The following is a 19539-nucleotide window of genomic DNA, read 5'->3' as shown; positions in this document are numbered from 1 at the left end:
CAAAACTGGTTTAGAGTCTAAATTCACCTGCCAGCACCTTTGAACGGGATGGCCTAATGTATTAACAGACCACTGGGAGGATTCTCCCCCATGCATCTCAGGGAATCACAAAATTAGCATAGCCGTGTGGATCCATCATGGAAATGAAATCGCTCAGGCTGGGCTGCTCTGACTACGAAAACAGATATTCCCGGAATGTCGTCACAGGAAACAGAGTGGAGAATGCTTTTCAGCGCGATCAAGCAGCCTGTCCTACGTCCTCCCTGAGGTTTTCGGGCTGGATAGGAGTGGCAGATGCTATGGATAAGCCTGCCTTTTAATCTTCTCTTTCTTCCCACTGCAGTTTCCTATCACAGCCAGTTAGTTCCGAGAACAAGTTAAGTGAGCGAGCAAGTTCCGTAGACTGAGCGCCCCTAGTCTGGCTGTTTCCAGGAGGGCAGTGGGACTCTGTACTGAGAATCCTTTTGAACCGCCTTCTTCCAGAAGTGTACAGGTGATCCAGCAGGAACACCTCCCATCACAGGCTCCCAAAGCAGCCTGCACAGTGCAGGAAGGGATCTGGCCAAGCTTCCTGCTGCCTTCCTCGCCCCTTCATGCCTGCTTAAGCACCCGAGCCAGAAGGAGCTGTTCAGGATCCAATTCTTTAAATTACATGTCGGAACATGGTGAAAATGGCAATATAACAAATGGTATTTACACTCCCGGAGCCAAAGTGAAACTTTTTCATCACCACAAACATTTCCTAAAGCCCAAAATTTCACCGCTCAAAGAACCCCTCAGAAGAATTACTTAGTAAGCCAAATTCCAGTTGGAGGAAGCAGAGAAGTTTATGTCAGCTTTTAAGGCATAAGCTGGATTGTGACATAATGTGGCTACAACATGACAAGATCGTTCCAACCAGAACTCTAGGCAAGCTATGTTTCCCAGGCCTTTTACCCGTAGGTGTGACCAGACCTGCTGACACTAGGACTGTGACACTGTGTGGACCCTAAGCATCCTCTGTTCCTACCGTCAGCCAGCTCAGTAGAAGCCGTGGTTACTGCTTGGACCAGGTCTATAAAAGCAAGCAGTGCCTAGAGGGTCTGAAAGGCCCTCCTCACTATACAGTTCAACACGGAAGGTCAGATAGAACGGTCTCATTAGAAGCCTCTTCCCTCTTCTTTCCCTTTCTAGATGCTCAGAAGACACATCAAGGAAACTCAAACACACCTAGGTGCAGGAAGCAAAGAGGGCTTATAACAAAATGCCAACATTTCCTCAGTCTCTGCTCGTGCTCACCCCACCAGAAATCAAAGGAAGCTTGCAAAGTCTCTCAGAGAGTGTGAGCTACACTGACACAGCTCAGAAGAGTTCCGTGAATTTGTTGAACCCTGGCAGGACCGAAAACCTGGTGTTCTCTGCACTCCCAGGCCGCCTGCTTATTTTTTTCCTTATCTGCGCCGTGACTTGTGCCTTAAACTTCCAGACCACACCATCCCTGCCAACACACACACACACACACACACACACGTGCGCACACATGCATTTTTTTGCATTCAGCCTAGGAAGGAATAAGTAGAGCCTAATTAGCCTAGCAATGCTTATTTGAGAAGTCACTTTCTCTAGCAAAACTTCCTTGACATATACCCCAGCAGAAAACCCCAAATTGGGCTTTCCGAGGTTCCATGGCCAATTCTGTGCTCCTCTGGTTTACCACAGGTCACAGGTTCTAGACTGTAACTGTCTTAAGGACCATGTCTGCATCTGAATGCTCAGGATGTCTGTGGAAGTAAAGAAAACATTTTTTTTTTACAATAGAAATTTCCGTAAACCTGCCCCCTGCCAGTGTTCCTTACGTGACACACTAGCATAGTCACCATCCATCACTCAAGCCAGAAACTTGCCTAACACAGCCATTCAGTCTGTGACACAGCTCTCTGCTTTTTCCTTCCTACCTCCGAGTTCTGGGGGTCTTTCACCTTTCACCTGGACTATCTCAGGGACCTCCCACCTGCTCTTTCCACTGCAAATCCCACCTCATTTCACCCGCTGAGACAAAGCTCTAGTCACGGAAGTGCTAGCTGCAAACAGCTCTGAATTTTTACCCCAACTTTTAAAAAAGTATTCATTTATTTATGTTGAGAAGGAGAGAGAGAGAGAGAGCAGGAGAGGGGAAGAGAGAGAGAGGGAGAGGGAGAATCTGAAGCAGGCTCTGTGCTGTCAGCACAGAGCCCGATGAGGGGCTCTATCTCACAAAGCACGAGATAAGGACCTGAGCCAAAACCAAGAGTCAGATGCTTAACCGACTGAGCCACCCAGGCGCCCCAGACAAATGTTGTTTTCTGACTGCACTACGGCATAAAACATTTTGGGAATGGCTGCCCCATAAATAAAGCTCAGACTTCTTGGCATGTGTAGGAGGCCCTCCCTTCATGGTGCTTTACCTTTCTCTTCGCACCACACTTCTTACAGCACAGCCTCAATGCTTTGCCTTCCCTGTACCTGGAACATGTTTCTCACTTTGCTTAGCCAGGCTCACTCTGAATTCCCCTTTAAGGCTCAAGTTTGCGTATAGATTTCCCAACCTCCTCCCTCACAGTAATCTTTTCGTAGCTGACTTTCTCAAAATTAATCTGAAAGGGAACCATAGTAAAAAATGGATCTCATGCAAATGTTTGTCATTCGATTGGTTTAGTGAAGCCCGATATAGCGACATGGCTCTAAAGCCCAAAAGGTCCCCTTAGAGGACTGAACGTCTGGATTATGAATGCAGGGTCAGCATAATCACCAGTATTGGTTTCTTCTCCTTTTTTGCTCATTCTTGGCCACTTGAACATTCTCAATTTTCAGAATTAAAATCCTGGTTTCTGAAAAGATTTTCACTTCAGGATTTAGAACCGGAGACGATCTTTGCTTGTTCCTGTGGGTTATGTTTGCAAGAGATAGCTAATTAAAATATCTTGGCACCTGTCCCCTAAGGCATTCTCCTTCTCCCAAGAGCTTTTCAGCTCACATCTTTAGCGTTTGTTAGATCCATATGGATGTGAGTGACAAAGAGCAGTCAGTGAACAGAAACTCAACAAGGAATGATTCCACACAGAGCTGTTGCAACCGTAAGACTTGGCCTGATTTTGTTTATGTAAGAAAAATTTACTGACTACCTACCAGGTTATTTTTCTTAATTAGGGTAATGTATTCGTGGCGTTTTTGCACCATTATTCTCTAAATCTTTTATATGTCTGAAACATTTCATAACAAGAAAAAGTTTTCCTGTCAAAATGGTTTATCCATGTTCAACGAAAGCTGGGGAAGAGTCAACCACTGGGTTCTTCTCATTTCATTAGGAGATGCCCTTTACAAACTGGTGCTCAGGTGCTCAGGAAATACTCAACAGGTTAATAGGGCTAGACCTTCCACCTGAAGAGTTGAGGACTCTCAACGTACCACCTTTTTAACAAATAATTGCTAGTGTCAATGTCAAAGATTCATTTTTCTTTCCAGCTCAAAACTTTTAGTTCAGGGTCTTGAAACATTCCTATTTTCACAGGGAGTGAGGAAAGGACTTCCTTTTACTAAGCACCAACTACATGTAATTGGACTCATAATTGTGCCTGTTCTTCATCAAGGGCGTTGTCCCTCATCAAATTCAATATTCATAGCTAATAGCATCATTAAAATAGGGATTCTATGTATGTAGGCAGAGTGATACTAACCCATCTTTTAATTTTATATATGCTATGGAACCAACATGAATAGTTAGTTTAGGTATATACATTGAAGAGCGAAATACAACATTTTCATTTCAAAGTCTCTAACTCCATAGGAGTTAGCCTTTGAGAACCCATTGAAAGTACCCCATGTAAATAAGGTGGGGCTACTATCACCAAAGCGCTTGGTTAATCTCCATTATCATCAGCCGTTAGACAAAACCAATGCTCATCTATAGCCCATGGCCAAAACCAGAACATGGCAAATGGACCATTCAGCTCATTTCTCCATGCCCCCCCCCCAATCAGACAGCTGCCTGCTTGAATTAGTAGGCCTGAATAACCCTCTGTCCTTTCTACCTTCTCTTTTTTCTAGGATTAGGAATGGCAAAAATGTACAAAGGTTAAACTAGTCATGGATAAAGTGTGTCACACACACTTGTAATGATGCCACCCAAACTGACAGAGTTGGTCCATGAAGAAGAGTCTTTATCTTATTTACCATAGTTAGGTGTAATTAAAAATTCTGGGATAGAGGCTATTAAGCATTACTGGGCAAAGCCACTCAGTCTTTGGATGAATCATGAACAGTAACCATTCCCAATTTTCCCTTCTGCATCCTCTTTTACAGAGGGAAAACTCAGAGTGAACTGGAAAGGAATTTAAAGATGATCTAAAAGAATTAAAGATAATCTAAAAAGGAACCAATCAGGAGAGGTCAACTGATTTGCCCCACACCTCCATTCAGTACAGGGGGAAAATACATAAGATTATAAATGTAAAAGTTTTGCAAACTCGAGTGTCTCAGATGTCTGTGCAAGTAATCTCACCAGAGGCAGGATGCCTAGGTGTCCTGATTCTTAACCCTGCCTATATGCTACCCAGCCTCTTTGTGTGACAGATAAGCAAAAGTGTGGCCCCAAGTGCTTAAACAGTGTGGACAAGTTCAGAAACTATATTTGGAACCCAAGTCCCTTAAAAAACTCCCTTTCCAAGTGCAGCTCTAAAGCAATGACCCGGCTACCTTGGGTCCCAGATATTAAGATGTTTAGGACCCATGGAAAACAGTAATAACCACATTCTCTGGTGCTTCCAGAGAACACATTCCCAGCCAGTCAATATTATACTCTGTACTTATTCAGTTTACTCGAACAACTAAAGATGTCCCAGTAAAAAATCCAAATTAATATTTTAGCTGTCATGTATATAGGTAAAAGGAACACAAATGTTGTAACAGGCAATGGCAATATGCTGATTGTAAAAAATTTGGGGGTTTCCGGGGAGGAGCCAAGATGGCAGAACGGCATAGAAGTTTTTTGTGTGTCTCGCGTCCATGAGACACAGCCAGACCAACACTAAACCATCCTACACACCTAGAAAACTGGTTGGAGGATTAACACGACAATCTGCACAACCTGAACCACAGAATTCAGCAGGTACCATGGTGTGGAGAGGTGAACTTGGGGAAGGAGAAGCCAGCAGCAGGCAGGGAGCCGCTTTTGCAGGTGGAGAAAGGACGGAGACTGGGGTTGGGGGGAGGAAGATTACAGGAAAAGCACCCCTCCCCAAAAGCAGCTGGAGAGAAAGTGAAAAATTGGAAATAGCCACAGGGACTAAACTAAAAAGGGAGAAAGGAGAAAGGAGAGGGTTTAAATTCCGTTAAGACTATAAACAAGGGGAGCGCAAAGTCTGCAACTCCTCAGCTCGATGATACCTGGCAGTGCTCTGGGGGGAAGGGCGAATCCCCAGGAACAGAATGGGGTCCGGGAGGCTCTCGGGACACACAGGGCAAAGCGGTTCCACTGCTGGAAGGACATTTGGTAGAGACTGTTGAAGGCACCTGGTCCCAGCAGACCCTGGAAGGCGGCCACAGTCGCTGGTGCTGAAGCAAGGTTGTTAAGGGTGAAGCCTGGTGCCAGATGTGTGGTGTGATTTTCCTGAAACGCTGCTGCTACACTGTCTCGCGAACTTTTTCTGGGGCGGGCTGGCACCTGGCCACAGTCTCGGGGCACCGGCAGCAGCAGGGTCCAGTGGGCATTCCTGGGTAGCCAATATTCGGCCATTGCTCAGTGAGACCCTCCTGTAGAGGGGCGGAACGGGTCAAAGCCGTAGTCCTTTGGAAGTAAGGGGCCTGGGAAACAGCCGCATCTGAGATGAAACTCGGGAGAGAGGTACTGGGGACTGGTCACGGAGAGTGAAAAAGTGGGGGGTGGACGAGAGCTGAAGACAGAGGACGGGTGCACGATTGCTGATCCCGGAGAACAGACTGGGTAGCTGGGTGGCGCCATTTTCACCGCTCCCGCGCATGCACATATGCACCTACGAATGCCGCAACAATCCACCCCAGTTGGCTAGCAGCGCCATCTAGTGGAAAGCAGAGCTGTTACACTGAGCCCCGCCCAACTGGGCCAACTTTGCTCTTCAAGAACACAAGTCTCACTGCCGGCTTAATTTATGGACTCTAAAGGGCTACATACTCTGACTTCTAGGGGAAAACGAAGCAATTTCAGTCCTACTTCAGTCTGTTAGCAGGTTCATCTATTCAATTTTCTTTTTTTTTCTTTTTTCTTTTTCTCTTTTATAATTCTTTTTCTTGAATACAAAGAGAAAAATTTATTTTTATTTTTAATTTTTATTAAAAGTATTTTTCTTTAATTTTTATTACTATATTTTTTACTTTTGTGTAAATTTTTTCAAATTCTACTTTACTTCCATCATTTTATTTTAGTCTACTACGGTGTATTCACCTTTTCAAATTTTCAAACAATTTCCCTTTTCTTCTTTTCCTTTTTGTCTCTTTTTTGTTTCTTTTCTTTTTCTTGAATGCAGAAAGAGAAAAACTTCATTTTTACCTTCAATTTCTATTAAAATATTTTTATTTAATTTTTATTACTATATTTTTTGTTTTTATGTAAATTTTTTCAAATCCTATTTTACTTCCATCGTTTTATTTTAGTCTACTACAGTGCATTCACTTTTTCACATTTTGAAACGAATTCTTTTTTCTTGTTTTTTTCTTTTTTATCTTTTTTCTCTTTTTCGTTTCTTTTCTTTTTTCTTAAATACAGAAAAAGAAAAAAACATATTTTTAATTTTTATTAAAAATATTTTTCTTTAATTTTTTTCTACTATATTCTTTTCTTTACTTTTGTGTATATTTTTTCAAATTCTATTTTACCCCCATCATCTCATTTTAGTCTACTTCAGTGTGTTCATTTTTTCAAATTCTCAAATGATTTCCTCCCCCCCCCACTTTTTTTCTCTAATCTGTCAAACCACTTTCAATACACAGACCAAAACACACATAGGATCTAGCATCATCTATTCGATTTGTGTGTGTGTGTGTTTCATTTTTCATTTTAATATTTTCATTTTAATTTATTTTAATTTCAATTTTTCTACCTCATTAATTCCTTTTCTCCCTTCAAAATGACAAAACGCAGGAATTCACCCCAAAACAAAGAGCACGAAGAAATGACAGCCAGGGATTTAACCAACACAGATGCAAGCAAGATGTCTGAACCAGAATTTAGAATCACGATAATAAGGATACTAGCTGGAGTCGAAAATAGATTAGAATCCCTTTCTGCAGAGATAAAAGAAGTAAAAAATAGCCAGAATGAAATTAAAAATGTTAGAACTGAGCTGCAATCATGGATGGACGCAGTGGTGGCAAGGATGGACGAGGCAGAACAGAGAATCAGCGATATAGAGGACAAACTTATAGAGAATACCGAAGCAGAAAAAAAGAGGCAGATTAAGGCAAAAGAGCATGATTTAAGAATTAGAGAAATCAGTGACTCATTAAAAAGGAACAATATCAGAATCATAGGGGTCCTGGAAGAGGAAGAGAGAGAAATAGGGGTAGAAGGGTTATGTGAGCAAATCATAGCAGAAAACTTTTCTAACCTGGGGAAAGACAGAGACATCAAAATCCAGGAAGCACAGAGGACCCCCATTAGATTCAACAAAAACCGACCATCAACAAGGCATATCATAGTCAAATTCACAAAATACTCAGGCAAGGAGAGAATCCTGAAAGCAGCAAGGGTAAAAGTCCCTAACATACAAGGGAAGACAGATCAGGTTTGCAGCAGACCTAGCCACAGAAACTTGGCAGGCCAGAAAGGACTGGTGGGATATATTCAGTGTGCTGAATCAGAAAAATATGCAGCCAAGAATTCCTTATCCAGCAAGGCTGTCATTCAAAATAGGAGAGATAAAAAGTTTCCCAGACAAACAGAAATTAAAGGAGTTTGTGACCACTAAACCAGCCCTGCAAGAAATTTTAAGGGGGACTTTCTGAGGGGAGAAAAGATGAAAATATATACATAAAAAATTGGGGGGTTTCCTATTGTCTGTTATATCCAAATAAAGATGTTAAAAATTGGCCAATTTGAAGTTGATATAGCTTACTTATAAAATATAACACAGTACATCTTGAAAGAGAAAATGCATTGTTTTAAATATTGAGCCCTTTATTGACTACACTGTGGAACATAGTATCTTGAAATGAAACATTAGTGGGTTTTGTTTTGTTGACATTTTCATTTATTCAACTGGAAAAAAAGTCAGGAAATTCATCTGATGACCAGTAGTAAACTACCAGTAAATTAGAGCAAATACAGAGACCAGTCTTTGTTTGGACTGATATTCAATCAACTGGTCAGAAAAGGCTTTCTTTTTGTAGAATCATGACATATGAACAGTCACCAAATAGCACTGGGCTAGGAATTCTCTAGAAATAATTAATGATTTTCATTTTACACATGGAATAGTCACAAAACATAGATGGCTTACATCAACTCATCATATTGGCCCATCCTAAATTGCTCTAAGATTCAGAGAAATGGCTATTCTTTCATATGTTGTGCAAAACTTTCCCTAAATATCTGCTCATGCTCAATAAAACTGACATGTCACCCAAACATTCTTTAATCTCACTGCGACATATAAATGGACACATCCATCATACACACATGTATAATTAGGTGACTCAAGGAATATGCAAAGATGGCAAGAAACCATTCAATTCTTTGGTTATGCTCTACTGACAAATATATATTTCTTGGCAACTAGCCAATCGGTTTTGGAAATAATATTGGACCATGACCCAATAAAGTCTAACAACCTATCCCTTGCTTTACATGCACCATTAGGTCCTGTCACCAATCACCAGTCATCTCCCTAGGGCATACACTCCTTTCTTTGGAAGCATGAAATGCCCCTAGATAACTCTGCCCTTCTCCAGAGAAACACATTTTCCACTCAACTGCAAGTCTTGATTCAAAGCTAAAATTAATGCAGGCAGGCAATTTAGGTCTCTTAGAAAACTTCTTAGAAATGACAAATGTATGTGATGTTAAAGCCATCCAATATGTCTGCATGCTGCCTTATTAAATTACAAACACCTGGCTAATTTATACAATGTATCCAATGGCTTACAGATTAGGATCCTAGAAATAATACATGTCTTATAGCAAAAAATATACATATAATAATCCACCTATAGTTTATATAAATGATGAAATGTTTCTGAATATATCTATATATCTATATATGTACACATATATACTCTGTGTGTATTTGAAGAATCAGCACACAAATACCGCAGTCCTTCATTGGCTCTTCCACTTCAGTGTCAAAGACACCAGATTTCAAAGTCTTAGGAGCAGAACAAAGGTCACCGCTGAGGACAAAGAACTGGCTTGATGCACCTTCCCTTGTGAAGGACCAGGTTGGCGGGACAGTGGCAACCTGCAATGCACGGCTTATTGCATGGACCGATCTCATTCCAGTTGTCGCAGGTCTTGGCACATCCCGGGCCACAGGTATCATACACAGCTCCATGCTTACACTGGGTGGCTGAGAAAAGGAGACACGGGTGAGAGGTGGAGAAAGAGCCACGTAGATTCAACCTCGGCCCAATGCCATTCTGCAGGCTCATGTCACCCACTGCACTGGCTCGTCCAAATAGCAAACATCCAACGTTCCTCAAACACTCTGGGCATCACCTGCCCTTGAAAAAACAACATCAAAGATCCACCTTCTGGGCTAGTGATCTTCAAAGTAAAATAAAATGGAAAGCTTTTTATTCCCAGGGAAGACAAACTACCCATTAGTGACGCTACCGGGAAGTCTATGAGGTTATTTGGTTATTGAGAACAGTATGAAAAATCAACTCCAAATTGTGCTTAGAGCTATCAAGTTGTGATAAATAGGAATATTTTGTGCAGCCCCATCAATATTCAAATACACAGAATTACACATACAGGAAAAAAAAAAAAAACCCTACCAAGGTTACTGGAAATACACGACACATTTTAATCATAGTGATCAATTTGAGGCAAATTAAAGCAAGAGTGGGGTAAAACCAAATAGGGAAAAATGAGACGAGTGACTGGAGAGAGGGAAGTAGGTGGCTGTCTGGCCACAGAGAATACAAAAATGACGAGCTAGCCAAATCATAACCAATTTGCCATCTTTGTTTGCTTAGAGCTAGAATGATTTTGACAATATTCTAAGAGTTCCTGAAAACTCATGAATAGATTTGCCAGGAAAACAAACATTCTGGAAGTTGTATGACATACAAATTTTCCCATCTGAGTTATTTCCAGTGACAAAGAGGCCACCCTTTATTCTCATGAGTAGGAATGTTGACACATGTAGGGATTTAGAAGAGGGACTTTCCAAGAATACCAATAACAATCTAACCTTCATTTGAAGTCGCTCCAAACAAATTTAATAACAATGGAAGAGTATCAGTTTAAACACCTCTATTATAGCTTATGCAGTTTGCAAAATAATACCTTGCAAAGATTGTAAAGAATGTAATTGTAAAACTGAAAAATAGGACTGGTTTTCAAGCAAGTGGGCCTTATATTGAATCTTTCAAATTATATAGAGTTATCACAGAACATTCATGTTTGACCACATCTAACTTACAATAAGGCTCCTCAAATACCCATTACACTAGTTAAACACAAATGAGAAAAGGGTGCTGTGTAAAGAGTAGTCAATTATCACTCACAAGTTCTTCCATATTATTAAAAAACTGAACTGTATGAAACACAGAATTTTGAGAGACATCTGAGTGAAACCTACTTTATAATACTTGGCTCTATAATTATCATTTTTCTGTATAGATTCTAATTTCCATATTAAGCTTTGGCATTTCTATCCCTGTCCTAGTTGCCTAAGCTGTTAAATAAACTAAACTAACTGTTACCAACCACCTGTTTTGAACAAAGCCACTGTATACGATGCTTTCTTGGTAGAGATACACGACATGATATACCAATAGAGGGATGGGTTACGGGAAGCTATTGCCAGCCAATTATATTGAAACATCAAATGTAGTCTTATTGGTTCTATGCCTGACTTACTCTCCCCTTTTTGAGGTGTTTTCTCAAAGGTAACTTCCTATCCAAAACAGTAGCCTCACATTCTCGATTCCTTTTCCATATTTTTCTTCTTTATACATATCACTACCATTTCTATCATTTGTAACATGTTTATTCTGTCTTCCCTCACTAGAATATACACTCCTTCAGGGCAGAGTTTTCATTGAGTCTCCCACTGCATCGCTAACTCCTAAAGGGCGTTAGGTATGGAAGCCAGCAATACATACTTGCTGAAAAAAAAAACAACAAATGAGTTATGAAACAGATCTAACTACACCAGAGAGTGGATTGGACACTTTCCATTTGCCCCTCTAGACCTACTCTCTTTATTTCTTGAACCTGCTCTATGTCTGTGCTCTGTGTTGATCTCTAGGGATGATTTCAACTGGCTCACTTTTGAATGGTGAACACTAGTTGGCAATTGGAGGAAAGGAGAAGAGTGAGGTCCAGTTGCTTATTTCCTTAGCCCTCTCCTTCTGGCATCACTGTGGGCCACTGCACCCCTCAAACAAATGCCACTGTTCCTAATGAGTAGTTTTTATACTCTACAGAGCTCTCTCTGTCCCCACTTTCTGACAGTCAACCCCTCCCTTGCTTCCTTAGGCCCAGGAATGATAACAGCCTCTCTATTATGACACAGGGTATGATATAATAAAAAATAAATATTTAGTCTTTGTCCCCGGTTCCTGGCACATAGCTCCTAAAGTCCATGGACTCTCTAGAGTATTAAGGGTCTATTGTATGCTAATGACATGACTGGTGGCTAGGGGACCCTAGATAGCTTCAGGATGTGACTGGTCACCAGAAAGACCAAGGCATGATTGGAGGGTTGGAACTTTCAGCCCCACCGCCCAATCTCCAGGAAGGGGAGAAGGGGCGGATGTTGAGTTAATCACCAGTGGCCAACGATTCCATCAATCGTGCCTGCATCATGAAACCCTTATAAAAACTCCTAAATGACTAACAACAAGGTTCAGAAAACTTCAGAGCTGAAGAACATATCAGAGTACTGGGAGGGTGGTGGGACCGAAACTCCTATGTCAGGACCCTTCTGTCCCTTGTTGTATGCACTTCTTCATCTATTCAATGGTATCCTTTATAATAAACCAGTAATAGTAAACACAGTGTTTTCCAGAGGTTAGTGAAGTAGTCCAGAAAACTGTTAAGTCTGAAAGGGAAGGGGGATAGTAAGAACACCTCCCTCCCCCTGCTTTGCAGCCAAGGCACACAGAAGTGAGGTTAACCTGAGGACCCACTACTTGCAACTGGCATCTGAAGCGAGGGCAGTCTTGTGACACTGAGCCCTTAAGCCTGTGCAGTCTTGTGCTAATTCTGTGTAGTGTCAGAATTGAATTGAATTGCAGGGCATCCAGTTGGTCTCTGAAACTTTGGAGAATTGGTTGATATGAGAAAAAAGCCCCACACATCTGGTATCAAAATATTGTGAGGAAGAACAGCTCATTTCCAGGGCCCTGGGCTTTTCTTTGTTATTTTCCTACATCCTACTTAATCCTTTATCAGACATCCATCTATTAAACTTACTTCCATTAGTAAGTTTGAGTGTGCCATTTGTTTTCTGCCTGGATCCCAAATGATACAGTAGATAAGCAAAAACTTAGTATTACTCATTAATGCTACATTCCCTAACATCACCTCTACAGTGTAACTGTATTAAGTTGCTTCGGCTTTTCACAATTTAATCATATTTCTTACGCTACCAGGAACTGCCTGTAGCAAAGTCAGTCCTGAGACCTAAGCTCTGCCTTGATCTAGAGCCATCACCTAGCTTGGTGAATGTTACTACATCCACCCCAACTTCCCCTGTTCTAGACACTCCCCAACCTTTTCTCCCACCTCTCTTATCTGGGTGAGCTGTCCCTTGACTGTATTCACAGAGCACCCGCTGCCCACCTCCATTTCTGCGTTTGCAACATGAAATTATAATCCTCTCTCCAGCTTAATCTAGGCTACGAGAGGGAAAGGCTATTTTGTTTCTCTATTTTCGGCAGTAGTGTGGTGTTTAACGTGTAGTAGGTACTTAGATAAGATCTGCATCGATATATGGATGAGTGAGTGGGTAGATCAACATAACTATTCCTTTAAATCTTGCTTGCTTTTTGGATAATCTTTTGGCTTTTGATAGATCCCTTCAAAGTTGTCTTTTGTTTTTGTTTTTTGTTTTTTGCTTTTCAGTGGCTAACAGAATACCCTATACATTGTATATGCCTAATAATTTGGAAACATCCTAGCTGAATACCATATTCACACACAACTATATCCATGTGTTGTTATGTTTCCGTGGACCAATGGTGTTCAAAACTGAAAATCAGTTTCATCAGGGAACTTCCCGATACCTGACAACCCCTTAAAAAACCTAGCCCAGGTTATTTTAATATGCAGTCAGAATTGAGAACTAATCCTATAAACAACCCTCACATTCATACTTCAGTCACAGTAGAGACTCGTGTCTTTTTAGCAAATGAGAAGGCAACTATTTCCAAAGGGGAGGTAAGTGCACAATGGAAGCTCCTACTGTTTCCCATCATCTTGCACCTAAAACCCTACTGGAGCCCATCCTCAGCCTCAGAGTGCCCACACTTCCTCATTGATGATTTTAGGTCATCTGCACAAGCACCCTTAACTCATCTCCCCACTGCCCCTGCTCCACATCTGCACCCATCCTTGATTGGCCATTCCTGTTTTCTGACCCATCTCCTCCAGGAACTTGCTCTATTCTTTGTCCTTCTCATTGAACATTAATCTCTGTTGGCTCCACTTCCAAATATTACCAACATTTTCAGATCAACACTAATCTTTGACAAAAAAAAATTTCTTATCAGACTTACTTTCTTCTTCCTTTTACCTCCAAACTTCATAAAAGACTTCACAGTCATTATACCCAATTCCTCTGCAATTAATCAACATGGGTGATCTGTCTTTCTTTCTCACCTACCACTTTACTGAAGCAGTTCCCACCAACATTTTCAGTCATGACTATATCCACCGGCATCCCCATTCTCCTATAACCTCTCCACAAAAATATTTGGCCTTATTGTCTACTTTATCTTTGGACATTGAATTCTCCAGGCTCTTCTGCTAACACTTGGAGAACCCCTCTCTCTTGGGCTTCCTTGCCTACTCCCCTGGCATTACAAGTTCCAATGACCTCCAAGACTCTTCCCCTTACCTTGTCTCGTCTTCTCTCTATCAGTTACTACAGTTTCATCTCTAATTTCTAGTTCTGATTCTCTTCCCAATCTATCTTATCATTTTCCAAGTCTTAATTCAAATGGCACCTCCTCCAAGTAGCTTCCTGGATCTCCCCCAGAATGTCCTTCCTCCCTCTGCACCCCACAGCACTTTTCACATTACAGTTATTTATTTGTTTTAATCCCCCATCTCCAGTGCAGCTGTAGTTCTTAATCAGAGAAGCTTATAAGAGTCCCCTGAGGATCTTTTAAAAGATATTTCTCAGCCCCATTCCCTGAAGATTTTTGCTCTCATTCTGCATTGGGGCCCAAGTAGCTGTAGATTTTTAAATTCCAGGGGTCACTAGGACAATCATCCCCGGTGGAAGAGGGTAACCTGCCAAGGCCCAGGCTCCTGTGGGCAGAGTCCCTTCTACCATGACCCAAAGTTCTGGCACAGGGCCAAGCACACAGGAGCAGCTTATTAAATGTTAGTGCCTGTTGGAGGATGACTTAATCTTAATGATGCTCCATCCATCATCTCATTTCCCAGTGTGGATTACATTTGGCTGGCCTTGAGTTCATTTTCCACTCAGCTGCTTCCAGAAAGCCTCTTTGAACTCACTTCACCCTCCAGATACTTTGTTTCCCTTGAAACCATGCAGAGATCACTTGCAGTACGAAAACTTGATAGAATTTCCTCTTTCCTACCTATGTTCTTTCCTTTCCCCACATTCTCTCATAGACACAAGCTCTCCCATGTCTCATCCTCTCTCTGACCTCTCAATTCTTCCTTCTGGCTCTACCACTTAACTTCCTGATGCTCTGCTGTGACATTTCACCTTTGGCCAACTGAACACTGATTATTTCTCTCAGGATCTACGGGGAGAAAGTAGAACGTAGAAAATGCAGAACCACTAGGGGGGAAAAAAGGTCTTTTCTCATTGAACAAACACCATTGCCATTTCCATTTCAATTAATAAACATCTCCCGCGTATCTGCCACGTGGCTGGCATTCTCTTAGGCCAAGGAATCAAATGTGAATCAGGTATCATCTCTGACCTCCCATTACAGGAGTCTGGGTTTACCACCGAACAGGTAAAGGTGGCCCATAAACAGATTTTTTTTAAATTTTTTTAAATGTTTATTTATTTTTGAGACAGAGAAAGACAGAGTATGAATGGGGGAGGGTCAGAGAGAGGGAGACACAGAATCTGAAGCAGGCTCCAGGCTCTGAGCTGTCAGCACAGAGCCCGACGCAGGGCTCGAACTCACGGACTGTGAGATCATGACCTGAGCCGAAGTCGGATGCCCAACCAACTGAGCCACCCAGGCACCCCTAAACAGATTCTTAATAAAATGCAAGATGCACTATATCAGACCATGAGAGCAAAGTACCATGGAGGAGTAAGAGAGAGACATCAACTTGAGGTTGAGGGGATGTCAGCATCTAGGAAGACCTCAGAGAACAGAGCCCACTTAGGTCTTAAAAGGTGAGTAGCAGCTGTCAGACAGACTGTGGTGGGAAGAGCTCCCCAGGCAGAGAGACGGCAAGTGTGGGATGCGGGCAACAATAAACTGCCCGGCTCCATCAGGGGAAGGGGGTCTCAATTTGGTAGGTGGGAGCACGGAATTTGAGGAGGGAGAGATGGGGAGACAAAGGCAGACAAGTAGGCAGGGGCTGTGAATCTAGGCAAGGGGGAGTCTTGGAAGGGTTTTAGCTAAGGGATGCCATGATTAGATTTGCCTTCAAATTGATCATCAACTGTTACATGATTCTAGAAAGTGAATACTGACTCCGACCCTGTTTGACTCTTCTGTGAATTCAATGTTTTTTTTTCCATATATATAAAAGACAAAAGATATATTATTTTCAACCGATTAAGCATCTGGCTCTGGATTTCAGCTCAGGTCATGCTCTCACGGTTGGTGGCTTTGAGCCCCATGTCAGGAGTACTAACAGCATGGTCTGCTCGGGATTCTCTCTCTCCTTCTCTTTCTGACCCTCCCTCCCTTTCTAAAAACAAATAAATAAACTTAAACAAATAAAGAGATAAAAATAAAACCTAACTGTGACCAAGTTGAACATATGCATTTAAAGAAGGATTCATCTGGTTAAATAATTTAAAAAAGAAAAACCAGCCAACTACCAAAGTGATTAAGGTTGGCATGCATTTGTTCTCTAGGGGACACACAAGCAGACACTGTGTAATGTGTCCAAGCAGCATTATGTGTTACTTTACGTGGTAACTCAGAAAAGCGCTGGGTGTTAGCTTTATCAATAAATTCAATAAGCACGGCTCTGTGCCCTCTGGAACCCCGCTGCCTCCATATCCCCTACTGAGTGTTGAAGATCCCCGTACTGACTTTATCTCCTAATCCTTTACAGGAGGCACCCAGTTGGCCAAGGAGAAGCTCACTGTGTATAATTAAAGCCGTTGCTACAGCAAAGGGCTAGAAGCACCTGGAATTTATAGAGACAAACAGAGGAAAACCTGCTCATAGAACCCAGCAGGCTATCTGATGTGCTATAGAAAGACACACGCCACTTTGAGTATCCCAGATGCTTTTCCACTTATAAAATGCATTGCTGAAAGTGCACTGACAGTTAGTGTGGGCTACAGGGAGGTGTCAGGAAATCTACCGAGAATGGCCAAGTAAGATGCGAGGGCAAGAGCATAACAAAGTTACGGTCAGAGACTACCAACTGACAACTCTCAGTGATAAGGCACAAATGAATAGAAATCGGAAAGACCTACATAACAAATATTTGAATAAATTAGTTGATGCTTATGTAAATATGCAAATAAATATGTACTCATATTTGACTATATTTTTCCACAGTGCTCTTGCTGGTCTGTTTTCATAATGATTAACTACAGAGGCTGTGAGGCAAATTTACCTGGGTTTCATTCCCAACCTACTCATTTTCTAGCTCTGTGGCTTGCAGCAAATCACTTAAATATTCCAAGCCTCAATGTCCTTATCCGTAAAGTGTGGGTAATAGAATGCTACCATATAGATTATAATGCAGAATTAACAACATAAAATGTCATAAAAGTGCTAGTGTAGTCCTTGGGGCAAAGGAAGTGCTTAGAAAATGGTGACTGTTAATATAAACGGTCATTATTAAACTTTTATTCTAGACCTTTATGATGGTCCTTTGCATAGTATATTATATTCAGTAATTCACATGCTAAGCTTGAGCTCCGTCAGTCCTTTTTGCCACACGCAGTGGGCATACACTTTGTGCTAGTAGTCATGATAGTGCCAAAATCCAGGCTACGTTTGGAAATGTCACTTGCTCATTCAGAGTTTCTTGCCTGGCTGGCTTCTTATTTGTTCAACCTCCAAGCTTTTTACTCTGCAAAATTTCTCTTCTCTGTATTAAGTGCCCTTACGTGCTGTCATAAGTCGAAAAGATCTGGGAGCTAAAAATAAGTAAAGGGTACTCTTATAGTCTTCAATATTCCAGATCAACTGGAAATGAATCCACTGAAAGATGCTGCATGTCTCCGTAAATTTATTTTTCATGTGCCAACTGTCAACCTGTGCAAGTGCATTGTGTGTGTGTGTGTGTGTGTGTGTGTGTGTTTGTGTAAAGGTTCCCCTGCAACTGCACAGAGTTATACTTCACTCAGATGGCTCCATTAATTTTAAGTGGTAAATGAAATCTTTCGAGAGCCATATTCCTCGTCCATTAGAAAAGTAATTTTAGCTCCTGAGATTTGGTCCCTGAAATCAAGGGGAATGCGTAGTCCTCAAATGGTGCACTCAGACGGTGCTAAGTATAGCTGTGGGCTGGGAAGAGAGGACTCCTATATTCTGTATCTAATATAAGCCTTACCACAGCACCACCACAGCTAATGAAGTTTATAAGTTTCTGCAGAGCCCTAAATTACAGCAGGATGGATGGATGGGACGTGGCTCCGTATAGCTTAGTCTTTTTCTGATAGATTCAAGGGAAGGAGGACTCAAAGGAGAGAAAGCGAGCTAGGAATATTCAAGGTGTACTAAAAGGACCTGGTCCCACAAAAACATCACTTTTACTATGCTACCCCACACTGATGCATTAGGTGAGAGGTAAGCTATTCCGTCTTACTTTTTAGGAGCCTCAACCACACCATGTTATTGAGATAGGGAACCTGAAGGACTCCATAAAAATCTACTTTTTGCTCCCTTTCCTTCTTCGATTCTTGCTAGGACCTGCACCCCTGCCCTATACATGCCTTACTTTATGTCCTCCTTGTAAGGGATGAGGAGTTAATGATTTCTTTGCAATCTTTCAACACAATAGATAATACCTAAGGAATGATAGGGTGAAGCCATCATGTTCATATTCCAGATCATTGGCACTAGACATCTTGAGGATGCCAAGGTCCCCTGGCTTCAGGGGATACATGACTTATGATGGACATCAGGACACTGTCCTTGTTCTGACCAGTTCCTGTACGCCCAAGAGGACATGTGCAGCAGACCACAATCATCAGTAAAAACTCCAGACCCCTAGCAAAGATGAGATTCATCTTCTACTTCCTTTCTGAGTCTCCTGGATGCTCTGTCTGTATCTGCTGTCTCTGTATCTTCAATAAACTCTGCTCTCACTTTCTGCTGGTTTGAGTTTGCTTTCCATCCTGTGTGAAGCCAAGGACCTTCTTGGCTGGCCCTGCGGGACCCCCCTCTGCATCCTCGGACCCAGTCCACCAGCATCACCGTGAGTTATTTTTATCAAATCAATACTCCTTTCAGAAGGGCAACATTGATAGACATTCTTGCTGTAGAAAGTGAACTCAGATACAAAGACTGGACTTGGGTTTGCAGAGAAGAGAGCAAATTCCAAAATGGAAGTTAGAAGTAGGTAAAAGGGCTTAGTGCTTTTCATGGACACAGACAAGTGATTTTGTCAAGGGGCAGCTTGGAGAAGTTTTAGTAACCCCCAAATACCTGTCATCCTACTCCCTCAAAGCCACGCAAGTAGGCATAAAAATTAACTCAGTGGTTTCAACTCTGGCTACAAGTCAGAATCACCTGAGAAGTTTTAAAAGCTACATAAGGCCAATTAAAACAGGATATCTGGGCATAGGTTTCTTTTTTATCTTGTAAACTCCCTGGTGACTCCAATGCCCAGCCAGACTGAGACTCACTGGTCTGAGTAAACAAGATGGCCACTCAATGAAAACACAGCCTCAAGGCAATCCTTCTTGACCTCTCTTCCAACCAGGTGACCTCCACCAATATAGACATTCTAGAGTTAGCAGTGCC

General features: G+C 41.8%; 1 protein-coding gene across 2 annotated transcripts in view; it reads right to left on the bottom strand.

Annotated features, from left to right (window-relative positions):
• Nucleotides 1-8143: 8143 nt before the first annotated feature.
• The window catches only part of BMPER (BMP binding endothelial regulator), a 251171-nt gene continuing 239775 nt past the window's right edge, over nt 8144-19539 (bottom strand). For both annotated transcript variants that reach the window (XM_030308210.1, XM_032592428.1), the window contains exon 15: nt 8144-9551. In XM_030308210.1, the coding sequence (XP_030164070.1) occupies nt 9370-9551 (182 nt within the window). In that variant the 3' untranslated portion in view covers nt 8144-9369. The remainder of the gene's footprint in view (nt 9552-19539) is intronic.

The sequence above is a fragment of the Lynx canadensis genome, chromosome A2 (genome assembly GCF_007474595.2).
Source record: "Lynx canadensis isolate LIC74 chromosome A2, mLynCan4.pri.v2, whole genome shotgun sequence".
Lineage (NCBI taxonomy): Eukaryota > Metazoa > Chordata > Mammalia > Carnivora > Felidae > Lynx > Lynx canadensis.
This window is presented reverse-complemented; position numbering and strand designations above follow the sequence as displayed.